The sequence below is a fragment of the Gopherus evgoodei genome, chromosome 1 (genome assembly GCF_007399415.2).
Source record: "Gopherus evgoodei ecotype Sinaloan lineage chromosome 1, rGopEvg1_v1.p, whole genome shotgun sequence".
Classification (NCBI taxonomy): domain Eukaryota; kingdom Metazoa; phylum Chordata; order Testudines; family Testudinidae; genus Gopherus; species Gopherus evgoodei.
Window position 1 is genome coordinate 310,476,175 of NC_044322.1, and position 24,992 is coordinate 310,501,166.

The window sequence follows — 24,992 nt, forward strand, 5'->3', positions numbered from 1 at the left end:
GTAGAACTTCTGATTGCTGGGAGTCTGAGATTCTGAGCCCCTTCCCCCCCGCCCCCAGGGACGCAGATAGAGTTCTCACTGTTCCCTCAAAAACCACACAGCACAAAAGTAATGAGTGTGGAAAGGCTGAGCTGAGCGTGTGCTGTGCCACATAGAGCTGTGTGCCCAGGCCTTTCCAAGAATTTAGATCTACCTGACACCAAGAAAATCCTACCTCTGCAGAGTGAGGCATGAGAGGAAGCAGTGGTGGGGAAATTGATGTATCAGTTATGGAGGGTGTTTTGTCTTTTGCTCTTTACACAACATACATAATATGAAAGCGTCAAACAGGCACAGTGGACACACTACCACCAGGATATATTTCTTCTCCCTTTGGGTAGGCATAGGGCCCATAATGTTCACTGCTATCCTCTAAAATGCTCTTGTACCACAGGCAAAGGATGTAGGAGAACTTTCTGTGGCCGTGCAGGTCTTTTCCTTTTGGCATAATTCACAAGACCTGCAATAATTTTTCACATCATTCTATATCCCTGACCAATAGAAAATTTTCTTTAATCTCTCATAGGTTCTCTGTGCCCCCAAGTGACTAGCAAAAGGACAATCATATGCTAGCAACATTGATTCCTCACAATGCTGGGCAGTCTCAAACAACTGCTTGAGCGGTTTTCCAGAGCTCTTGCTCCCAAAGGACCAGTCACTTACCCTAGGTCATTTCTACTCAGATCTCAAATCAATGGCAACTCCTGTGGCCAATTAACTAAAGATTTATTAACTAATAAAAGAAATAAAAGTTATTTACTAGGTTAAAATAGAAAACATGCACACATGAGTTAGTCTCAGATTTAAGAAGGCAATATACACTTCTATAATAAGCTGTTCTTTAGGGCTGACCCATGCCAAGCAACATGGGGATCTCTTACTTATGTTTAGGAATCTCTGCCCCTCAGAGTCCAGAGAGCATAAAGAGATGGAGTTTCTCTTTGTCAGTGATTTTTATCCCCTTCAAATCAGAATCCAAGCTGATGGGATGAGTTCATGTGTAGGTCTCATGTTCCTGGAGGGAGTTGGGAATGCAATGAACAAGGTTTCTGTCCTTGGATGCTACACAAGGCCTCATTTGCCTTCAGTGGGATGTCTTGTGTCTTGTGTGCAGGACTTCAATTAATGCTTCTTTTCCTCTGCCATATAGGAGTTGACTTCAGCCTCTCCCACACCTTGAAACAGACTAATTTCTTCTGCTGCAGTGGAGCTGGAGAGTCCTTCCCCTCCCCCCTTAGTAGTTTCTGGGTCTTTACCATTTCTTATTGGGATTCCAGCACAATATTTGTTTTTACTACGGGTTACAACATTAGCAGGCTTAGTCATATGCAAAATATCATTGCCGACCAGCATTTCCACGGGTATACTCTTTAGCACCTCCACTTTCAGGTCACGCTCTAAAGCTTCTGAATTCCAAATAAACCTTAGCCAAAGGCATAAGAATTTTGTGTTTCCCCACTGCCAGAAGCTCTACCTTCTGGTGTATACCTTCTTCCTTATGTGCATGTACTTTTATAAAATAAAATAACCAACAAGTTACAGTTATAATTATAAGGGTAGAAGAGGAAAGATGCTGTATAGGGTGTCTCAGTTGAAGGATCTTCAGGGGGTTATGGGACTTTTTTTTTCTTACTTTTGAGCATGTGATAGCATTCTGTGTACCATCAATGTCACAGATTCCCCTATATGCTCAGTCACTTTCCTCTGTTTGTGGTTCTTTCATTCAGCAAAAGGACAGAAAACCACTATAAGAAAATGTATCAAAACCTTATTTTAAATAATTTTTTTAGTAGTTTAGTTTTCAAGAAAAGAGTCACTTTAATGTACTGTAAAATTGAAATGTTAAGAGAAAACGGTTATATCTGCAAAAAACAAAGGGCAACAGCTCAATACAGAAATATGACATGCTGATAAAACTCTGTAGTTAAGATTGCCCTGCTCTCCAAATCTGAGTGGACCTTGGAGCAGAAAATTCTAAACTTAAGCCCCAGTGGAAGTCAGTGGGACTTTGAGTGGACTCAAGGGTCTGCATGTGTGGAAGTACTCGCAAGATTGGGGCCATAGAGAGTGAGGATGGTGATAGAGATTTGTGTATAATACACAATTAAAAAAAACTCCAGAAATGTCAATGACAGCATAATAGAACGCAGAGTACATGTAGTTAATTTTGAGTATTTCATACAAATTTTACTGCACATATAAAATCACTGGTGTAAAATACAATTTTCAGAGGAAAAGACATTGACTGGCTCTGTCTTATTTTCAGATGGGCACCTTTAAAGCACATGATGGTGAATATTTTTTAGAACCTTTGATGAAGGCAGATGGAGATGAGCACGAAGATGATCATAACAAACCACATCTTATATACAGACATGAAGATTTAAAAAATGACATTTATAAGAAATCCCATAAACCTTGTGAAGTTTCAGGTATAGTTATACTTTAAATTCTGATATCTATGTCTGTTCACTATGGTTTTTAGTGTTTTAACAAATGGTATGTTTAACAAATGTTTTTCCTTAGTAATATTAATGACTATCGCTGTAATTGGGAACTTAGAATGTATTTTATTTATTCGTTTCATATAGACCTAACAAACATTGGTGAAAAACAAATGTCCCACTTTAAATGTAAGATAAATTAGCTTGCAAAAATATGCATCAGTCCTTCAAAGACTTATGCACATGCTTTATTTTTCACAATGATTCTTCCATAGATTACATTTTTGCAGCATCAGGGACATATTTTCAGCTTTTATGTAGATTCACAAAATAAATGAAATTTAGTGCAAATAAATCTAAAAAGTAATACATTAAATCTTCCTGTCCTATAATATACTGTATTATCTACTATTTACTATTAATGTAGGTACTAATGTCTCATTATATATATTTTTAAAATATTTTATATTCATATTACATATTCATATTATATTAATACATTAACATTGAGAAACAGAAAAAGGGGTACCTGAGGAGCATAGAATTAGGATATGTCACAACACATTGGCAGTAATTTTCAAAGCTTCACAGTTTAGGAGATGATTCACGTGAATATGAAGGGGAAAAAAACCCACTACTAATAGCATAACGACAAATAGTGAACGTAGCAGAGTGCTTTAAAACAGTTATATATTCATAGAATTGAAAGACTAGAAGGGACCTCGAGAGGTCTTCTAGTCCAGTTCCATGCACTCAAGGCAGGACTAAGTATTATCTAGACCATCCCTGACAGGTGTTTGTCTAATCCGCTCTTAAAAATCTCCAGTGACAGAGATTCCACAATCATCCTAGGCAGTTTATTCCAGTGCTTAACCTCCCTGACAGAGAGGAAGTTTTTCATAATGACCAACCTAGACCAACCTGGCTGCAATTTCAGCCCATTGCTTCTTGTCCTGACCTCAGAGATTAAAGACAATTTCTTTCCCTCTTCCTTGCAACAATCTTTTATGTACTTGAAAACTGCTATCATGTCCCCCCCCAGTCTTCTCTTCTCCAGACTAAACAAACCCATTTTTTCAGTCTTCTGTCATAGATCATGTTTTCTAGACCTTGAATTATTTTTGTTGCTCTTCTGTGGACTTACTCTTTTTTGCTCACATATTCCCGGAAATGTGGAGCCCAGAACTGGACACAGTACTCCAGCTGAGGCCTAATCAGCATGGAGTAGAGCAGATGAATTACTTCTTGTGTCTTGCTTACAACATTCCTGCTAATATGTCTCAGAATATTTGATTTTTTTTGCAACAGTGTTACACTGTTGACTCATATTTAGCTTGTGATCCACTATGAACCCCCTGCATTTCTGCAGTATGCCTTCCTAGGCAGTCATTTCCCATTTTGTGTGCCACTGATTTGTTCTTTCCTAAGTGGAGTACTTTTCCTTTGTCCTTATTGAATTTCATCCTATTTGCTTCAGACCATTTCTTCAGTTTGTCCAGATCGTTTTGAATTTTAATCCTCTCCTCCAAAGCACTTGCAACCCCTCCCAGCTTGATATCATCCACAAACTTTATAAGTGTACTTTCTATGCCATAATCTAAATCATTGATGAGGATATTAAACAGAACTGGTCCAGAACTGATCCCTGCAGGACCCCACTTGATATGCCTTTCCAGCTTGATTGTGAACCACTGATAACTACTCTCTAGGAATGCTTTTCCAACCAGTTATGCACCCACCTTAAAGTAGCCTCACCTAGGCTGTTTTTCCCTAGTTTGTTTATGAGAAGGACATGTGAAACAGTATCAAAAGCCTTACTAAAGTCAAGATATACCACATCTACTGTTTCCCCTTTAACCTGTCAAAGAAAGCTATCAGGTTGGTTTGACACTATTTATTCTTGACAAATCCATGCTGACTGTTACTTATCACTAAGGCCTTACCAAAATCATGGTCCATTTCAATCAGTTTCAGAGTCATCATATTTTAAAGATCATTAATTTCATGATTTCAGCTATTTAAATCTGAAATTTCACGGTGTTGTAATTGTAGGGATCCTGATCCAAAAAGGAGTTGTGGGTGGGAGGGTGTCACAAGGTTATTGTAGGGTGGGTTGCGGTACTGCTACCCTTACTTCTGCACTGCTTCTGCCAGCAGTGCTGCCTTCAGAGCTGGGCAGCTGGAGAGCAATCATTGCTGGCTGGGAGGCCAGTTCTGAAGGCAAAGCCACTGCCAGCAACAGCACAGAAGGGTGGCATGGTATGATATTGTCACCCTTACTTCTGCGCTGCCTTCAGCGCTGGGCACCTGGGCAACCACCACCACTCTCCAGCCACCCAGCTCTGAAGGCAGCGCAGAAGTAAGGGTGGCAATACCGCAGCCCCCCTTACATAACTTTGCAAACTCCCTTTTGGGTCAAGACCCCCAGTTTGAGAAATGCTGGTCTCCCCTGTGGAATCTGTATATTATAGGATAAAAGCACACAAAAGACCAGATTTCACAGTCCATGACTTATTTTTCATGGCTATGAATTTAATAGGGCCCTACTTATCACTTTATCTCTTCTAGGTGTCTGCAAATTGATTGCTTAAGTATTTGCTCCATTATCTTTCTGGGTACTGAAGTTAAGCTGACTGGTCTATAATTCCCTGAGTTGTGTTTTTAGAGTCATAGGCCTGGTCTACTCTATGTGTTTAAACCAAGTTTAGCAGCGTTAAACCGATTTAACCCTACACCCGTCCACACAGTGAGGCCCTTTATATCGATATAAAGGGCTCTTAAAACCGGTTTCTGTACTCCTCCCCGATGAGAGGAGTAGCGTCGAAATCGGTATTGCCATGTCGGATTAGGGTTAGTGTGGCCGCAAATCAATGGTATTGGCCTCCGGGTGGTATCCCACAGTGCACCACTGTGACCGCTCTGGAAAGCAATCTGAACTCAGATGCACTGGCCAGGTAGACAGGAAAAGCCCCTCGAACTTTTGAATTTCATTTCCTGTTTGCCCAGCGTGGAGCTCTGATCAGCACGGGTGGCGATGCAGTCCCAAATCCAAAAAGAGCTCCAGCATGGACCCTACGGGAGATACTGGATCTGATCTCTCTATGGGGAGACAAATCTGTTCTATCAGAGCCCCGTTACAGAAGACGAAATGCCAAAGCATTTGAAAAAAATCTCCAGGCTATGATACACAGTCCATAGCACAGTGCTGTGTGACAAGCGTAATGGAAAGCCAAAGAATAAAATGGACGCTCATGAAGGGAGAGAAGGGGGTACTGAGGACTCCGGCTATCCCACAGTCCCCGCCGTCTCTGAAAAGCATTTGCATTCTTGGCTGAGCTCCCAATGCCTGTAGGGTCAAACACATTGTCTGAGGTGGTTCAAGGTATATCTTGTCAATTTACCCCTCCCCTCCTCCTGTGAAAGAAAAGGGAAAAAAATCGTTTGTTGACTTTTTTCAATGTCACTATATGTCTACTGCATGCTGCTGGTAGACACGGTGCTGCGGAGCTGAACAGCAGCATCTTCTCCCCTCCCTTCCCCGGTGGCAGACGGTACAGTGCAGAAGGGCTGGTAGCCATCCTCGTCATCATCCTGTGAGTGCTCCTGGCTGGCCTCAGGTGAGGTTGGCCAGGGGCCCCTGGGTAAAAATAGGAATGACTCCCGGTCATTCCTGGCAGATGATACAGAATGGCTGGTAACCGTCTTCATCATAGCAACTGGGGGCTGAGCTCCATCAGCCCCCCCCCCTTCATGTCTAAAGAAAAGATTCTGTACTACCTGGACTATCATAGCAGCGGGATGCTGGGCTCCCCCCGCAACCTTTTCATGTCCTGCCTGGGCTATCATAGCAGCTGGAGGCTGCCTCTCCCTCATTTTATCTCACTCACAAGTCAGTGTTTCTTATTCCTGCATTCTGTATTACTTCATCACATAAATGGGGGGGGACACTGCAATGGTAGCCCAGGAGGGTTGGGGGAGCAGGGAAGCAACGGATGGGATTGTTGCAGGGGAACCCCCTAGAATGCCATGCAGCTCATCATTTCTGCAGGATCTGACACGGAGCGGCTGTGCTCTCTGGTACACTGGTTCTCTAGTACACTTGCCCCATATTTTAGGCAGGACTGACTCTATTTTTAGATACAACCCCCAGCCGACCCCAGCGAATGTCAGCGAGGAGCACCCATGACAACAGCAGATGGTACAGAACGACTGATAACCGTCATCTCATCGCCAGTTTACAATGGCATGGCAGACAGTACAGAATGACTGATAACCGTCTCTGCAATGTTGCAAAGGCAAATGAATGCTGCTGTGTAGCGCTGCAGTACCGCCTCTGTCAGCGGCATCCAGTACACATACGGTGACAGTGACAAAAGGCAAAACGGGCTCCATGGTATGGCTATTGCACTGCCAGGGCAATCCAGGGAAAAAGGGCGCGAAATGATTGTCTGTCATTGCTTTCACGGAGGAAGGAATGAGTGACGACATTTACCCAGAATCACCCGCGACAGTGTTTTTGCACCATCATGCATTGGGAGCTCAACCCAGAATTCCAATGGGCAGGGGAGACTGTGAGAACTATGGGATAGCTACAGGATAGCTACCCACAGTGCAACGCTCCAGAAATTGACGCTAGCCTTGGTACATGGACACACACCACCGAATTAATGTGTTTAGCGTGGCTGCATGCACTCGACTTTATACAATCTGTTTTACAAAACCGGTTATGTAAAATCGGAATAATCCCGTAGCGTAGACATGCCCATAGTCATAGACTTTAAGGTCAGTAGGGACCATTATGATTGTCTACTCTGACCTCCTGCACAACACAGGCCGCAGAATCTCACCCACCCACTCCCGCAACAAACCCCTAACCTATGTCTGAGCCACTGAAGTCCTCAAATCATGGTTTAAAGACTTCAAGGTGCAGAGAATTCTCCAGCAAGTGACCCGTACCCAGCACTGCAGAGGAAGGCAAAAAAAAACCCCAGGGACTCTGCCAATCTGCCTTGGAGGAAAATTCCTTCCCAACCCCAAGTATAGCGATCAGCTAAACCCTGAGCATATGGGTAAGACTCAGCAGCCAGACACCCAGGAAAGAATTCTCTGTAGTAACTCAGATCCCACCCCGTCTAACATCCCATCACAGGCCATTGGGCATATTTACCGCTAATAAGCAAAGATCAATTAATTGCCAAAATTAGGCTATCCCATAGTAGTGTAGTGTAGTGTAAATTTTTCAGCAGTTGTGTGTTTAGACCTGCATGCATCTTAATGATTTATTGAAGACTGCAGCATGATGTAATAGGAGGAAAAGACATCTGCAGCTACCCTCAAAGTTCAACATCTAGACCAACATCTAGAGTGGGCTTAGAAATAATTTATTTGAGATTCTAGGTGTCCATCAACTATTGTTCCAAACAGTAGGATAGCAATTTACTATTATAAGACTACTATTTTAGAAGTATTTCTCATTGTAGCTAAGTGTTTTAAACTTATTGACATAATAGATACTTTTCTTGTGCTTTTAATATGAGCATAAAGGCTTTGTTTATATGACTTCAAAGAAAATACAAAAGTGTGCAGCTTCATAGCAGAAAACTGGAGAAAGTAGTTTATGATTTGTTTGACCTGGCATTGAGAAGCATCCTGTTTAATGAATTCTTTAGCTTTGATGAGATTGAAACTAATGTGAGCTCATTCTGAATGTACATGCATTTCATGAATGTTTATTCAAAACTGAAAATTCATTATTACCATATTTTTCTCAGGAGGATAGTGATCAAAAGAAAGTTAGACTGTACCCTTTCCTCTTAAGGAATATATGATTAAATATTTGAAAAGACCAATTCCCTGAAAATGTTTAGTGGTGTGGTTTTAGTAGTAGCTATGTGTGTTTGGGGTTATTATGTGTAGTGGTTAGGTGATTGTGTTGATTTAAGTCTAGGGGGGTTGTGCTGGAAGGGATGTGTGGATTTGTGTGGGTGGCAGCTGGGCACATAGGTGTGACAGTTGAGCCAAGTAATCCACCATCTATGCAGTTTCCCTCATACAGTCAATGAAATTGTAAATAGATTAGCTGTGGAGGAAGGGTGGCGATTAGTTGAGTTACCTCTAATATCACAGTGATCCAGGACTCTTGGCCTGGCATAGATACATGCCTTATAACTGTACACCTCACCGGTATAATGCATAAAGTCAAAATGGTTGAGAACTTAAAAATTGTGTGGTAACAGACTGCAAAACTGAGTAATGATTCAAGTTGGTTATGCTCTGAACAACAAGAGCTCTGTCATACTTGAAGCTGCTTCTATCACCTCACACTGACTCAGAAGACATTTTAGGCTTCAGAGTGACACAGTGACATTCCTAGAATCTTGTTAGGTGGATTTTAAACTTGGAAGCAGTAAGTATAAGGTAAAAACTCTGTTTATTCATAGATTTTAAGGGCAGAAATGGACTATTATGATCATACAGTCTAATCTCGTGCATTACACATGCCATAGAAATTATATTTCTGTATATGTATTTTGATTAAGGTTACTTCAAAAATATGGTGATATCCATTGATAGGTATTGTCTGTCAGGTAGTTTGTACATTATTTTAAAATCGATGAAATATCAATCCTCAGATTATTCTTTGTACCAAAAAAAAGCAGGAGTTTCAGTCAAAATCATGTAAATATTACACTGACAGTTATAATTTTTGAGTGCTGATCTGAAATTGTCTTTTATATTTCTATTCAATGTCTGCTCTTGCACTAGGTTTGTATAAGGCCCTATTCTTGGTTAGTTTTAGGTACTACTTAATAAACAAAATTAAAATAATTGCACTTTTAAAAAAAAACTACACATTATCCTTTATCCAAGTCATGGTCATTGTCATTTCATTGGTCTGTCAGATTTTGCAGTTTTTCTAATCAATTCTGCTTTTAACCAAACAGTTGCTTTTTGAATAGGAACTTCTAGACTACCCTTAATGTGAAAACATGTTTCTATTTATATTTGTATTGCTATATGCCATTTTATGATGCTGCAACACTTCGTAAGCCTGGTAGACTTGAAACTGCAGAAACATGCAGGAGTTAGTTATCTATAGTTCTGTTAACAAAACTGCATAACAATGAAGAACTATTCCAATATTATCAAAAAGAATCCATCTACAATCATGTGAAATAAATCATTCAATTTGGTCAGATTTGTACAACATCTCATTAAAGAAAATTCTCAAAAAGAAAACTCATTTCATTCTCTGTCCTTTCCATCATATCCACAAAATGAAAGATTCTGGGAAACTAGCTTTGTAAAGGTAATTGTGAGAGTGCACTGGGAATCAACAGCTGAGCCAGCACTCTAGTCACTTAAACACCAATTAAGTCCCCCCATGATGGACCTGATGGGGGCCTAATTAGTGGGTTAGAATGGGCTGGGGGAGGATTAATGAGTAAATTGGCCCATTAACACAGAAGGACTAAGAAGGCCCAGGAAGGAAGTGCAGGGGGGAGAGAGGGAGGCTAGCAGGGTCAGAACCAGGGACATTCTGTGGATTGAGAACTCTTCCCTTGCCTCAGCAGAGAAAAGAGGTCAAACTGTTAATAATTTATGGTGTATGGATCAGTAATGTGATGGAAAGAGCCAATGTAAATAAACTGAAGTGGGCTGTTTAGTGGCAGAAGTTCTCTGACTGTGTAGACAGAGCAGACTAGTTCCCTGTCACACTAATTGTTTCACCTAAATCAGAGATTCTACAGGGCCTTGTCTGCACACAAACTTGAACAAGTATAACTAAAAGTGAGTTTTGCAACTATTTATTTAATTAAATTGGTATAAATTTGTGCATGACCAAATTATCTAAAAGGTTACTTCTGAACTGATTTAGTAAGCTGGGTGCAAGTTTGTGAACAGATATTCTTAGGTTGGTTTAAAAGTAGCTTAAACTGCCAGAAAGTTATGTAGAGAGAAAGGGCTAAGTCTCCTTTTGTTAATTCAGTATTGTCACAGTTCAGGGTAACTGTTCCTGTATTCCTCCTTTATGGTCCACCAAGGGCACCCACTGAGGCTTCTGGCTCACCAGCTGCTCTCTCTCTTGGATGGAGACATGTCTCTCTCCCCCTCCTGACTGGGTTTTTTTTTCCGAGGCTGTACTACTCCCTGCCTACAGTGTGAATTCTCCAGCAGGTCAGACTACTTAAGCAGGCCTGGTTTGCTTTTCTCCTCAGAGGCTGTAAACACAGTAATTGCCCACAATTTTAAGTTATGCAGTTTTTTTCTAAGTAAGAGCATTTATTCTTAAGGTAAAAGTATTACAGAGAAAATGTATTAAAAACTATAAAAGAACCCCCCTTTCCATAAGGGTTTTGGTTGGTGTCAGTCCTTCCAACCTCATGTAAGGATTGGAGCTCTCCCATTGGACAGAAGGTTCTGTTTGCTGGATCAGAAAAAAATCCCTGGGTCAGTTTAAACTCAGGCTATTTATCCAAAAGTCCTTTCTTTGTCTGTTGGCCTCTTGAGAATCCAGTCTGAACTAGTACATGCAAGCCTCCTCAGGAGATGGTACCGTTCTGTAGATGTTACAGTCTGAGTGAATTTGCCTAATCATCCCCTACTCTTCTTAGCTCCTGGAGGACACTGGTTACCTTCTCCCACGGAATTACATTCAATTCCTGGCCCCCAATTATACATAAACTTAATACAATAAGATCTCCAAAAGATATTGCAGGAAATAGCCATATCAGTCACAAATATATCCACTATTTTTCTTGAATTGTAACTCAGTAGCATTGTATGACATAGCACTATTGAACAATTCCTTGAAATGCCCCCCCATGAAAGCTATGAGAACTTTGAAATCATAAAGAGCAATATTGTTAGTGAATGGATATGAACTAGCATGAGCATAAATGAGATCAAAATCTGATCCCCTTGTTTTCATTAATTTTTTTTCATGAACATTTATAAATGTGCAGCTATGAATAAATATCCCACATCATAACTATGTGTCTCCAGTTTAAAATAAAGTTTTTTCATAAGAATGGCCATACTGGGTCAGAGCAAAGGTCCATCGAGCCCAGTATCTTGTCTACTTACAGTGACTCAATGCCAGGTGTCCCAGAGGGAGTGAACCTAACACGTAATGATCAAGTGATCTCTCTCCTGCCAGCATTCATACTCCAAAACTTAAAATTGCCCTAGATTTTCAAAGATTAAAAACATAGGCATGGTAAGCCTCTCAAGATATGTCTACACTGCAACAAAAACCTCATGGCAATAAGTCTCAGAGCCCAGGTCAACTGCCTCGGGCTCATTGGGCCTGTGCTATAGGGCTAAAAATAGTAGTGTAGACATTCCTGCTGGGCTGGGACCCAGGTTCTGAAACCTGGTGAGGGTCTTAGAGCCCAGGCTTCAGCCTAAGCAGAAATGTCTATGCTGCTATTTATAGCCTGTCATTTGACCCGGTCCTGAGACTTGCTATTGCTTTTTGCAGTGTAGACATACCCTCACAGATCAGATCCATCGACATGTTAAACTGATAATTGTAAGTTTTCTGAAAGCTGCCAGATTCCAATTTTAATAGGTCTTTGTTGATATTGTTCATTGTATCCCAGTCCCCATCCTTCTGTAAGCTCTTCCTGGTTCTGAAGGCAGGACAACATATGGCAACACATGGTGGAGAGACAGTGACCTCCTGAAGGCCTTTATATTGCTGAACATTGTCCAGTGACTGGTATGCCAATTCAATTACATACTATTTACATACTCTCCACCCGCATAATTCTCTCAGAAATGATACCTTTGTTATCACAATCCAGTGAATTATGATACTAAAATCCAGTTAAGCCCCCTTACATGTAGCCATGTGGCTATACATGGGAAATCGTGTGGTCATTTTTCTTTTTACTGTGGACATAAATTATAGTTCAGTGCTTTTAAAAATATTAGGAGTAATATTATGCATTTGAAGCCATATTCTGTCACCCTTATTCTCACTGAGTACTTACACCGTACATATTTGCACTTGATATCAAAGGTACTCCTCATGGAATATGGTGCTACTCACTGTGAGTAAGAGTAGGAGAATGTGACCCTTTGTGACTGTATCTTCACAGAATAATTAGCATTTCAGTTTAAGTATCAGATAACAAATCAGCTCTATTGAAAACCTTTGCTGTATTTGCTGTACTTGTTCAGACAGAGTTGTGCTAAAAAATAAAGGATCAGATTCATTTACTCGTGAAAAGTAGCAGAACCATTTACAAGTAGATTCACAGTTTTTGTATTCCGTAGAAGATGCATTTAGAAAATTGCTGTTGGGTGCCTCTCCTCATTTACATTGATTTTATATCAGTATACATCCATTGACTTCAATCGAGTTAATCCATTGTTAGCCTCTGACAGGCAAATCAGACTTTGGATATTTATTTTGGTTGGCTTGTTTTAGACATCCAGTATGGGAGTCACAAGGGGAACCTAGGAGTCTTGCTGCCACTTTAGCACCTAAGTCTGACATTTAGGCCCTACTGACATTTACAAAACCCCTGTTCAGGTGCCTCCTAATTATTCAGGGGACTGAAGCCCCTAGGTACTCAAGTTTCTACTGCTGAGCATGTGCAAAGCCACCTCAATCCTGACAGCGCACAGCAGCTCAGTGCCTCACTCACTGATCATTCTGAGTAGGATTCATAACATAGGTGTTTCCCACCCATGTTGCATTTGGGGCCTGATCTGGTAGATGTTCTCAAAGTACATCTAACTCAGCAATAACTCAGCAATTAGGGCACTCACTCAAGCTGTGGAAGACCAAGTTCAATTCCTTCCTCTGCCTAATGTGAGATGGGAAGTGGGGGATGCAAGTTCACAATCCCAGGAGAATGCCCTAACTACCAGGCTATGGGGATATTCTGTAGCAGGGCTTCCTGTCTCTTCTGTTGGAACTGTTCCACTGTGTACAAATAATTAAATATGGATTGGGCTAGAGCAGGAGCAAGAATGACACCAGCTAGATTTAGGTGCTGAAGTCCCTTTGGAGGCAAGGCTTAGGCCAAGTTCCTCTCTTCAGTATTTCCTACTGGCTAGCTTAGACGGCTCCATAGTCAGTGTGCTGGCTTTTGCGAATCACATTCTCTGGGGCCTAACTCTTCCCATTTATTATATAAGGAGTTGGGTGTCTTAGGGTATGTGTGAACTTCAAGCTGGGAGTGTAATCCCAAGTTTGAGGAGATATACCTGCTCCTAGCACTGATCCAGCTACTGTGCTAAAAATAGTGGGTAGCCCTGGCGGCACAAGTGATGGAAGGGCTATGTGCCCTGCACACATACCCGTCGGAGACTCTGGGGACATAGTCAGGGTGGCATGCCCCTCTTAGAGCTTGTGTTGCTAAGGCTGTGTCTGTCAGAGCTAGCACGGGTATGTCTCCTCAAATTGGGACTAGGGGCTTTTGGTGCACAAAGAATTCAGGCCCTTAATTAATTAAATACAAAAAATTATGTTTACATGATAGTAAGGACATAAAAGTGTAAATAAAACAAAATCTCTGTAATGACCTGAGTTAAGTCTTCAGTGTCAGCCTTGTTTATACACTTCCTGGCTTTTGTTGGTTTGTGTCACAATTTTACTATTTAAATGTAATTTTTTGTATTTAATGTCCCTGTTTTATTTTAAAGAAAAACAATCCCATCCCTTTCATGGAAGATTATAAAACATACGTTATTTACCTGAAGAGACCAGAACTGGTACCTTTCCAGTCTTTCAGGTAAACACAAACTTAAGCAACATTATTGCTAATGTATTATACATTTTTATTTATCTAAAGTTGTGTTATTTATTTGATTTTACAGAACAGTTTCTTCTGAGTTGTTTGAATATTTGGTAAACATTGATTGTAAATGTTTTAAATGTGTATGTTATTTGCTCACCAGATGATAAATTCCCTTTTTGGTCATGAAAATACACTGCTCATTTTGACATTTAATAAAGCTTATGACTTATATATAAAAAGAAGCACTTGTGCATGCATAAAACTTTTCTATGCTTAACGTATCAATTACGGTAGGGGTAACTTTTTGGTTTGTGCTATAGTATATTATGGGCTAAAGAACATTGGAGGATGGTGGGGATTGTGGCTGTGGCTAGCTATGTGCTACAGTGGCACTACAGTTTCATCACCCTTTGGAAGTATAGATCATGAGTTCCTCCTCCCTGTGCTAGCTTAGTTTAGTTGGCTGAGGGGGGCAGTGGCCCCAACTTCACTGTCTTTCCTACTTCCCTTGATGAGACTAGTGGCATTAGCTTGGAGCAGGCCTTGTGGTCAAGGAGCACAAACAGGGAAGGCTTCACAACCTGGCCCTTGATTATGCATTCCTTTGTCCTCTCTTTCTTCCTCCTCTGTGTGTCAAATTCTTGCTTCTTTGACTTCTTCACATACATTTAATGCAATTAATCTGTGTCCTTGCAGAACCCCTTTGAACATGTGCAGCCAGAGTCTGGGCAGAGACAGCAATTAGGTAGCAGTTCTAAGATCTTTCTTTTATATCTATGTTTGTTTTAAGCCTTGATGGTGAGTGTAGCCTATTACAATGAGTTGTTGTCTTGTCTACAACTGCATAGTATCAGATTTTCCCCCTTAAACTGAGGTTCATGCAGGCGGACATCACACTGCTTTTGTCCTTCCAGCTTGTCAGTTTGAATTTTAAAATGATTTGCATTCTAAAAGGTATATAACATGTCTCTTTCCCTTGTTTGGGACAAGGACAATGTTTTTGCTCTGTGTTTGTACAGCACCTAGCACAATAGAGTCCTGGTCCACATTGACTAGGGCTCTTGGGCACTAGAGTAGTATCAGTATCATTTCTTACAATGATACCAAATATTGGACAGCTGTATAATAGTGTACTGTAAATATCCCGTTTGCTATTCCTGTTTCAGGCTTCCCTATCTAATGTTTTATGCTTAAATTGGTTCATTTTGGAAGCAGATCCTAAATATTACAGCGTTCTCACTTTATTTTGTGCAATCTTTCTATCTCGTTAAGTTTAGAAACTGCATGCTAGAGTAACTGTTTTTTTTCCTTACAGAAAAAGAGATGAAGAAAATCACTTTACCATTTCCAGACTATGGCAATTTAAATGAAGACCTAAATATTTTACATAAGGCCACAGTTTTAGAGTATGCTTTTAAAAATCTATCAATAGAGGTTGATAGAAGCAATCCACATTCCCGGAAAAAACGTTTTCTTTCCTATCCAAGATATGTAGAGGTGATGGTTACAGCTGATACCAAAATGGTTCGTCACCATGGACGGAGCTTGCAGCACTATATATTAACACTTATGTCAATAGTAAGTAAACCTAAGTGATGTTGCCAATAGTAAGTGAATTTATTACTGTTCTGGTATTTTCCCTGTAAAATTATATACCCTTTAAATTTACTGGAGCATCTGCATCCAGTCAAATAGAATTCTGTATTGAAATAAGGACCTTCTGTAAACATAGAAGATTGGGGCCAGAACCTTAGCTGGTAGCCCTGTTGACTTCTGTGCAGTAAGGTGCTACTTACCATAAGTGAACGTGGTAGAATCTAGCCCTTGATTTGATAAAACATTAAAAGAATTAGTAATACATAATAATTCACTGTAATATTAAAGTAAAATAATAAATTTACACAGCAGTGCAATTTTTGTAGCGGTTGTAAGAACATGTAGCTTTTGTAAGACTGTGTAGCTGTTGTGAAATAAAATGCCCAGGTTATTTTATATTTGTGCTACAAGCATTTTTAAAATATTAATCAGATTCTCAGCTGGGTTCAGCTAATGGAGCTACTTCAATTGTAAGCTGTTTGGGTCAGGGACTGTGATTTTCGCTCTGTGTTTGTACAGTGCCTAGCACAATAGGGTCCTGGTTCATGTTGACTAAGGTTCCGAGGCACTGTGGTAATAAACAACAGTAATAATAATAATTAATAATAGTAGTACATAATTAACGCCAGCTGAGGATCTGGAGGGAAGAGAAGACCCAAATGCTAGAGCGGCTTAGAGATAGTGTCTCTGTATGTGCTCGTCATCACAAAAGGGATGATTAGGAGGTGGAGGCTTGGTTCTGGTCTTCCTCCTCCTCTCCTGCATACTGACCCTCTGGTTAGCTGCAGACAGAAACACATGCTGCTACTTTTGAAGGAATGGTGCAGTGGTTGCACACCCTAGAATTGAGATCAGAGACATTGAATTCCTCCTACAGCCTACTCTAGTATGTCCCTTAATGAAAGAATTTGGTCCGTAGCATACTCAACCCATTTGCACTGAAGGAAAACCAACTGATGCTGAGCATTCAGATTGGACAAAAAGAGATCTGTGAGTGACGTCATTAATATAAAGGTAACTTTATATTGGCTTGGGGCAAATATAGGTTGAGATCAGAGGTATGTTCCAGAAACATAACAGGGTGTCAGATAAGGCTTAAATAAAAATAGGCAAATGTTCAAAATTAAATACTGTACACCAGATCCTCAGCTGGTGTAAACTGGCGAAGCTCCATTCCCAAGAAGGAAGCAAGTAAGACTACAGGCTTTCCTCAGTCAGTGTCCCTCTGCATAGTATGTTGTCAGCCTCCAAGCTGCCAAGACAGAGAGGTTCCACTGACAATGACCCTCCACCTCTTCTTCTTTTGTTGCTGCACAGTCTGCATCCTCTACTGGGAAGCAGATTTTACACTGGTGTCAAGAGCCTGACAACCTCTCATGATTCACTTCCTTTCACCCCCCTTCATGAACTAACTCTTACCTTTTGGAAGCCTAGACTCAGATGACATTGGTCCACTGGGTCCTGGAAATTTTCAACAAAGGCTGTTTTATCCAGCTCATTTAAGGAAAGAAGGGATTCAGTTCTGTCCATACCTAGATGACTAGTTCGTCTGAGGAAGATCATCCCAAATAACATTAAGCTACTCATCACTCTGAACCTCAAAGTCAATAGAGAAAAATCCACACTTTCTCTGCATCAAAACATAGAGTTCATAGGAGCTGTGTTAGATTCCAGGTCAGTGAGAGCCTGTCTTCCTTAAGATAGATCCTCCTCAACAAACTTCGAACTCAACCAAGGATGTCAGTGAGAATATGCCTTAGGCTCATGGAAATATGAGCTCATGCATCTATGTGATACAGTTTGCCAGGCTTCACCTGTGCACCAGACAAAGGTGGTTGAAATCAATGTATCTACACAGCAGTCATCACATGGACGTGATGGACACAGTCCAACACCACAACCACACTATATGTCAACAGACAGGGAGGAAGCAGGTCATCTCCACTCTGTCAGAAAGCCATTTGGCTCTAGATTTGTTCATTCATTACTGGATCATGCCACTGGCCTTGCATCTTCCATGTGTACAGGACTCACTAGCAGATCACCACAACAGACAATTCAGACGATCATGAATAGTTGCTCAAGGACCCAGTGCTGACTAGCATCCTTTGCAAATGAAGATAGCCATCAATGGAATTATTTCTCACAGACCAGAACAATTAATGCCAAGTTTTCTGATCTAGATGCGGCTCCAGTTCAGGCTCCTTGCAGTTGTCTTTTTCATCACCTGGATATTGGGACTGAGGTCTGGTGATACCGAGAATCTGAGTCAAGAGGCGGAGATGATGATCATCCTGGTCCTGGTCTGGGCCCCAGACAGTTCTGGTATTCAGATCTAGTGAACCTCTCAATGCAGCCTCTGATCACTTTACCTCCTCTACCTGATACAATCTCACAGAACAATGGTGAGATCCTACATGTAGACCCAGCATTGTTACATCTGACAGCTTGGCTGCTGACTGGATGATATCCACCAAAAGAAGCTGTTCAGCTGAAGTTCAGAACATTCTGTTCCAAAGCGGGAAATCCTCAACTAGATTGATTTATAAAGCTAAGTGAGAGAGGTTTCTATCTGGACATCTCGGTACCAGCTGTCTCCCTTGACAACACCTATTTCATTGATATTGGGCTATTTACTAGTCCTGCAACAATTTGGGCTTTCTATTAATTCCATAAGGGAACTAGCAGCAATAGTTGCACATTACCCTCTTATCCAGGAGCACACTGTATTTTCTCCAGTAAGGGCCTCAGTTATATTTTTTCTGCAGTTCAGTAGCTCCCTCCCTCTTGGGACCTCTATGGTATGAACAGGATTGATGGGTCTCCCCTTTGAACCCTTAATAACATCTTCCCTTTACTACCTCTCAGTGAAGACTGCCTTTTTAGTAGCCATCACATCAGCTCAAAGGTGAGGAGGGCAGAGATTCATCTTCATATGATGGATCCCCCTTATATAGTATTTCAGAAGGCTAGAGTTACTCTCAGGCCTCACTTCAAGTTCCTGCCAAAAGTAGTTTGAGTTCTATAGGAACCAGTTTATTCATCTCCCAATTTTTTTCCCAAGCCTCACCCAATCCCAGTGGAAGCTAAACTTCATACACTTTACATGGTAAAGGCATTATCATACTACCTTACCAAGACAAAATTATTTAGAAACACATCTAGACTGGCCCAGATCCTCAGAGGTATCTAGATTTTTAACTTCCATTGATTTCAGTGGAAGTGAGGAGCCTAAATACCTTTGAAGATCTGGGTCTTTGTGGCCTTTGCTGATAGGGTCAAGTATCAGGCATTATCTTCACAGAAATCTATCAGAATGGGTGTCCAACTACATATGGACGTGTTATGAGCTGGCCAAGTTGAATCCACTTGTACACATTAGACTTCATTCCACCAGAGGTCAGGCAACCTGTGTATTTGAAGAATGCCTCTGTTCCTGAGATTTGTAAGCCAGATACATGAAGCTTTGTCCTCACATTTACGAGACTAATCTTTTGGTCAAAGCTTCCAAGTAGGATACCCATTTTGGTAGGGCTGCACTGCAATCACTGTTTAGGAAGGACTCTTAGTACCCATCTCCAGTAATCAGACAGCTACTTGTTAGTTGCCAAGAGTTGAATCCATGTGGAAAATCACTTAAAGAAAAAAGAATGGTTACTTAAGTACCTTAGAATAAATGTCATTCTTTAAGATGTTTTGTCCACATGGATGCGACAACCTGCCCTCCTTTCCTGCTACTATATAATCCTTCCCACATCAGGTTTGGGTATTGGTAAAAGAACTGAGAAATGGTTGGGCCTGCCTCCCCTTTATACTGGGGTGGTGTGGGTAGGTAGGATGTGAGGGTATCTAGGGCACAGGTGCAGCTCCGATAGACACTTCTGGCCAAAATAATCCAATCTAATGCACATGGGATGTACATACACAAAGAGTGGCATTCATGTAGACAACACATCTTGAAGAGGCACAGTGTAGGGACAGGGGCATTGGCGATCAGGCCTAGAGGTCAAAGTCAGGGTCAGAAGCCAGCAACCAAAGCCAGAGTCAGAGCAAGAGACAGGGTAAGGATCATGCCAAGGGTTGGGGCCAGATTGGGGCGGTCAGGATTCATGCTGAGGGTCAGGACTGGAGTCAGATAGCCATGCCCAGGGTCAAGTCCGAATCAGTAACAAGGGAACAGTGCCAGAGGTGAAGCCAAAATCAGAATCAGTAGCAGTATCGAGGATCAAACTGGAGTGAGGTAACAATGCCAGGGTCAAACCAGAGTCAGGCTTTGGGTCCTGTACGTCAGCTGATTAGGAGTTCATTCAGTTGCTTAGACAACTTCCTGTGTCTCCTTCTGGCTCAGGTAGTGTGGCCCAATCAGTAGGGCCGGATGTCTGCTCCAATCAGGAGCTTCATAAGCAGAGCGTCTGGTGGGCCAGAGTTCTGTTAGCACCTATCCCTAATGGTTCTGGAGAGCTGTCTGGTGGCAGTTGTGGTCTAGGCACTGCTTGGAGACTTCTAGGTCTGCAGTTGAGACCTGCGATCCCTCTCACACAGTTACTTTTCTACATGAAGGGAAAGCTTTCAGTGTGGCTTCACCCTGGTCCATGGGTTTAGCCAGTAAGCGCTGTGGTCTAGCTACCTGATTTATGTGCAGAAATGCCTGTTTGCTTATGTATATGTAGGTTTTGCATGTGCAAAAAAAAATCTCCTGCAAAATATTTGGTGCAATTTTGAGGCATGTTGTGAAACTAGTCTCTTAAAGTTTGGTTTTGCTCCCACTAAAGTCAGTGGCAAAGCTTCCATTAACTTCAATGGCGTGTCTAAAAAAATCTTTCCCAAACTTCCTCCTCTGGCCTTCAAATAACCCCCCAGCCTCATCAAGCTCATCATCCAAAGCAAGCTCCCCAGAGACCAGGACACACCAACTCAAAGCAGCACCAGACTCTGCCAGAGCAACAGATGCAAAACTTGTGGACATATCTCCACTGCTATGATGATCAGTACTCCCACAATACACCTTTCAAGATTTATGGGTCCTTCACATGCTTGTCACAACATGTGATGTACCTTATCCAGTGCATCAAATGCCCCAACAATAACTATGTGAGTGAAATGGAACAATCACTACACTCTCGAATGAACTCACACAGAAAAGTGATAAGACAAACATCACCTGCGGTCGAACACTTTTCACATAGTGATCCCTCCATATCTGATCTTGCAATACTTGTCCTTGGGAAAACCTACACAACACCTTCAAAAGGCAAACTTGGGAATTTTAATTCATAACTCTGCTAGACACCAAAAGCCATGAATTTAATAGAGACACTGGTTTTCTGGTTCATTACAATTTGTAACACACCACACTGCCTGGTGTCCTAAATTCCCCATTTCAGACCCTCATAATAATCTAGTGCCCAATTTCCCACTTCATTTCAAGTGACCGCCTCCAACATTTTAGCCCTTCTGTTTAACAGTCTGTTCCAACTTAAATTTACCTCAAACACTATTCTTCCTTCCCCAGACCTAAAGAAGAGCTCTGTGTAGGTTGAAGGCTTGTACTTTCCACCTACAGAACTAAGTCCAGTACCTATCTTGTCTCTGTCATATCTGTGGAGAGTCCATTTGACCTTAGTCTTATTCAGGGTTAATTATTGAGTTATAGTAAACAAGTATATTCAGTTATAGTGCACAAATGACAGATTGCCAAAGGTGTAACTGAGTATGATTTGTCCATCTTCTGGTAACCAATGTGGTATTTGAATCTTATAACCAAATATAAATTTTTAACTAAATAATTGAGTATGAAAATAGTAAGAGATCTCAAGTTTTCCATATGGTTTTAGCAATCTAATCCTATGAATTTTCTCTCTCTAGGTTGCAGCAATCTACAAAGACTCAAGCATTGGAAATCTCATAAATATAATGATTGTAAAACTAATTGTAATTCACAGTGAACAGGTAAGAAAAATATACTTATTAATAGGATATTTTTCACAGATTAGGCACAGAATATTTGTTTGCAGGCTAATTTTTTAGAATAAAATAATTTCAACAAAAACAGTTTTTTTAAATGTTAAGGTCAGTTACACTTACTTTTACTATGACCATCACTTTGTTGATATAAAAACAAACAAACCTCCAAACAAAAAACCTCCACTAGAACTAAACAAAACAGAAAAAGAATGTAGGTGTCAGGATTAACTCTAGCCCCAAGTGGAATTAGTTTACACACACAGAGAGCTTTACTACAGAGCCTTTTATTTTTATTATAGAACTCCTCCTATTCCTTCTTTTAGGAATTCTCATTGACTTAAATGGGCTTTAAGTCAGACCCTCAGAAGGGCTTATAGGGCAGCTACCTGCAGGATAAGTCTCCTGAGCGTGGCTTCATTAATACCATATTGACAGGGGAATGAGGGAGTTCTCTAAGGGGTCGTGTGACAGGTGGCAGTATGGAGGCCCTAGTTGCTGATGGATCCCCTGAGATCTTTTGTTTTGCAGGGTGCATGGGAGATAGTATCCCCTCCCCTCATACAATCTGCTGAAAATGCCACAAAGTGAATCTTACAAATGGTTCCTCCTTCCTGAGTTGTCGTCTGTGGTCTGTCAGTAGGGCAGCAGTGTACGAGAAGGAGGAAATGGTATTTACCATAAGACCCATGTGGTTTTATCATCCAAACTTGAGTGAAATTAAAAAAAAAAAAGACAAATTAGATGTTATAAATTGTATCAGTCCAAGATAGTGTGCATAACACAGATCTGAATTTTTAAAAATATGTTTTTATGTTGATTTATTTTGTCATAAATATTTTTCTAACAGTGATATTGTAATCAGTATATGACACAGGGTTATACTTACTGATTTAAAAGACTGGTCATATTACTTTCTGTCTGATTACTGGCCACATTACGGCTCTGATCCTCAAATTAATCTGTGTGTGTGGACTCCTGCATAGAGCCCTATTGACTCCCCACCTCCTGTTCACCCACACAGATCAGCTTGCAGAATTGGATCCCACATGACTGAATTATTGCAACTGAATGAGTTTTACAGTCTTTGTTGTGTCTTGGCAATTTCCTGTACAGGAAGGACCAGCCATCAGTTTTAATGCAGCTACCACTCTTCGTAATTTTTGTTTATGGCAACAAACACAGAATATTCTGGATGATGCTCACCCTTCTCATCATGATACTGCTGTTCTCATCACAAGGTACAGCCTCTGAAATAGTCACATTTATTGAACTAGGTCAGACGAGTAACAGTTTGTTTCTGACATTATTTTTAACTGTTGCACTGAAATATTTCAAAGTTAAAGTAAATGAAGAAATCAATAGTGGAATAAAATTACGTGTTTTGTACTCCTAGGATGCATCTCCACTTGAGTTAAAGGTATAGTTTCCAGCTCAGGTTGATGTATGCACGCTAGTTTGAGGTGAGCTAGTATGCTAAAAATAGAAGTGTATCCGTGGTGACCCAGGTGGTAGGATTGGCTAGCTGCCCAAGTACAGTCTTGCCAGAGACTTTCAGTACTTACTCCAATGTCTAGCCTGTCCCGCTGCCTGCACCTCTGTGGCTATGCTTCGATTTTTAGCGTGGTAGCTCAATCAGAATTAGCATGCATATATCTACCTGAACTGGAAACTATACCTTCAGCTAAAGTGTAGTTGTATCCTGTGAGAAACAGTGCATGAAAAATTACAACGACAATGTTGTGTTGGTAACAGGCCAGCTGATATAGTTCCCATTGAAGTCAATGGGAGCAGGATCAACCCTGAAATTGTGATGTGGTGAAATGAAGGTTCTACCCATTGTACTAATACAGTTCAGTCAGTGCTAGGGTGCTGTACCAAAGCAATAACATTAATGGAATCCATTGCACTGATGTAATGATGGTCTACTTTTGGAGACTAGTGTACAAAATTAATAAATACTTTACAGGAGGGAAGGAATTAGATTTAATACATATTCCTCCTGTCTCCACTTCTCTGGTCTTTCTGGTGTTCAAGCATAAAAGATATACCCTCCCTAATTGTTCTCTCTCTTTCAGTTGCTCTGATATATTGTTGTATATCCACTGGACAAAAAATAATCTGCATTTAGATCTTGTTCTGAATTTTATTTTCTTATTTCAGCAGAGTTATTGGTTCCTCTGCTTAGGGCAGTTTCGAATTTCTGGAACAATACTGTACAATTTTCAGCAGCATTTCTGTGCTTGCTCTGCATTGTGACCCTCCAGGGAAATAGCATAAGTTGAGATCCACAAAAAGGGACTTAGGGATTGTGATGCTGAGTGTCATGACACCTAACTTTTATCCCCCTATAAAACCACAGGAACAACCCTGTGATCCATAGAACTGGAGTTAGGCCCCTAGCCTTCTATACAACGAATGGGGATGGATAGGCACCTTAGAATGTGATCCACAAAGCCAGCACGCTAGGTGGAGAACTGCCTAAGCTAGCCAATGGAAGACCCAAGAAGAAGGAAATGTATTAAGACTCAGCCTACCCATTTTATGGAGTTCCGTGTCTCATTTGGGCTGCAGCGAGGTGCCTCGCTCTGCTAACAATCCACAAAATGGGGGAAGACAGGCATTAGGGTTGCAAACTTTCTAATCCCACAAAACTGAACACCTTAGCCCTGCCCTTTCCCTGAGGCCCTGCCCCCGCTCACTACATTCCCGTTCCTTTGGTGGCTTGCTCTCTCCCACCCTCACTCACTTTGACTGGGCTGGGGCAAGGGGTTGGGGTGTGGGAGGGGATGAGGGCTCTAACTGGGGGCACTGTTTCTGGGATGGGGCTATAAATGAGGGGTTCAGGGTGTGGGAGTGTGTGTGGGCTCTTGGGTGGGGATGAGGGGTTCAGGGTGTGGGAGGGGGCTCTGGGCTGTGGCAGAGGGTCGGGGTGCAGGAGGGGGTCAGGGCTCTGGGCTGGGGTGCAGGTTCTGGGGTGGGGCTGGGGATGAGGAGTTTGGAGTGCAGGAGGAGGCTCCGGGTTTGTGAGAGTCTCAGAGCTGGGGCTTGGGTTGGGGCAAACTTACCTCTGGTGGCTCCCAGTCAGTGGTGCAGCGGGTGGGGCTAAGGCAGGCTTCCTGCCTGTCCTGGCACTGTGGACCGCGCTGCACCCCGGAAGCAGCCAGCAGGTCTGGTTCCTAGGCAGAGGCACAGC

At 41.4% G+C, this 24,992-nt stretch overlaps 1 protein-coding gene across 1 annotated transcript in view; it reads left to right on the plus strand.

The window, feature by feature from the left end:
- ADAMTS20 (ADAM metallopeptidase with thrombospondin type 1 motif 20) overlaps positions 1-24,992 on the plus strand; it is a 196,959-nt gene that overhangs the window by 27,601 nt on the left and 144,366 nt on the right. The window contains 4 exon segments of the mRNA XM_030548927.1: positions 2,306-2,471; positions 15,555-15,817; positions 21,701-21,784; positions 22,913-23,037. Coding sequence (XP_030404787.1) covers positions 2,306-2,471; positions 15,555-15,817; positions 21,701-21,784; positions 22,913-23,037 — 638 coding nt within the window.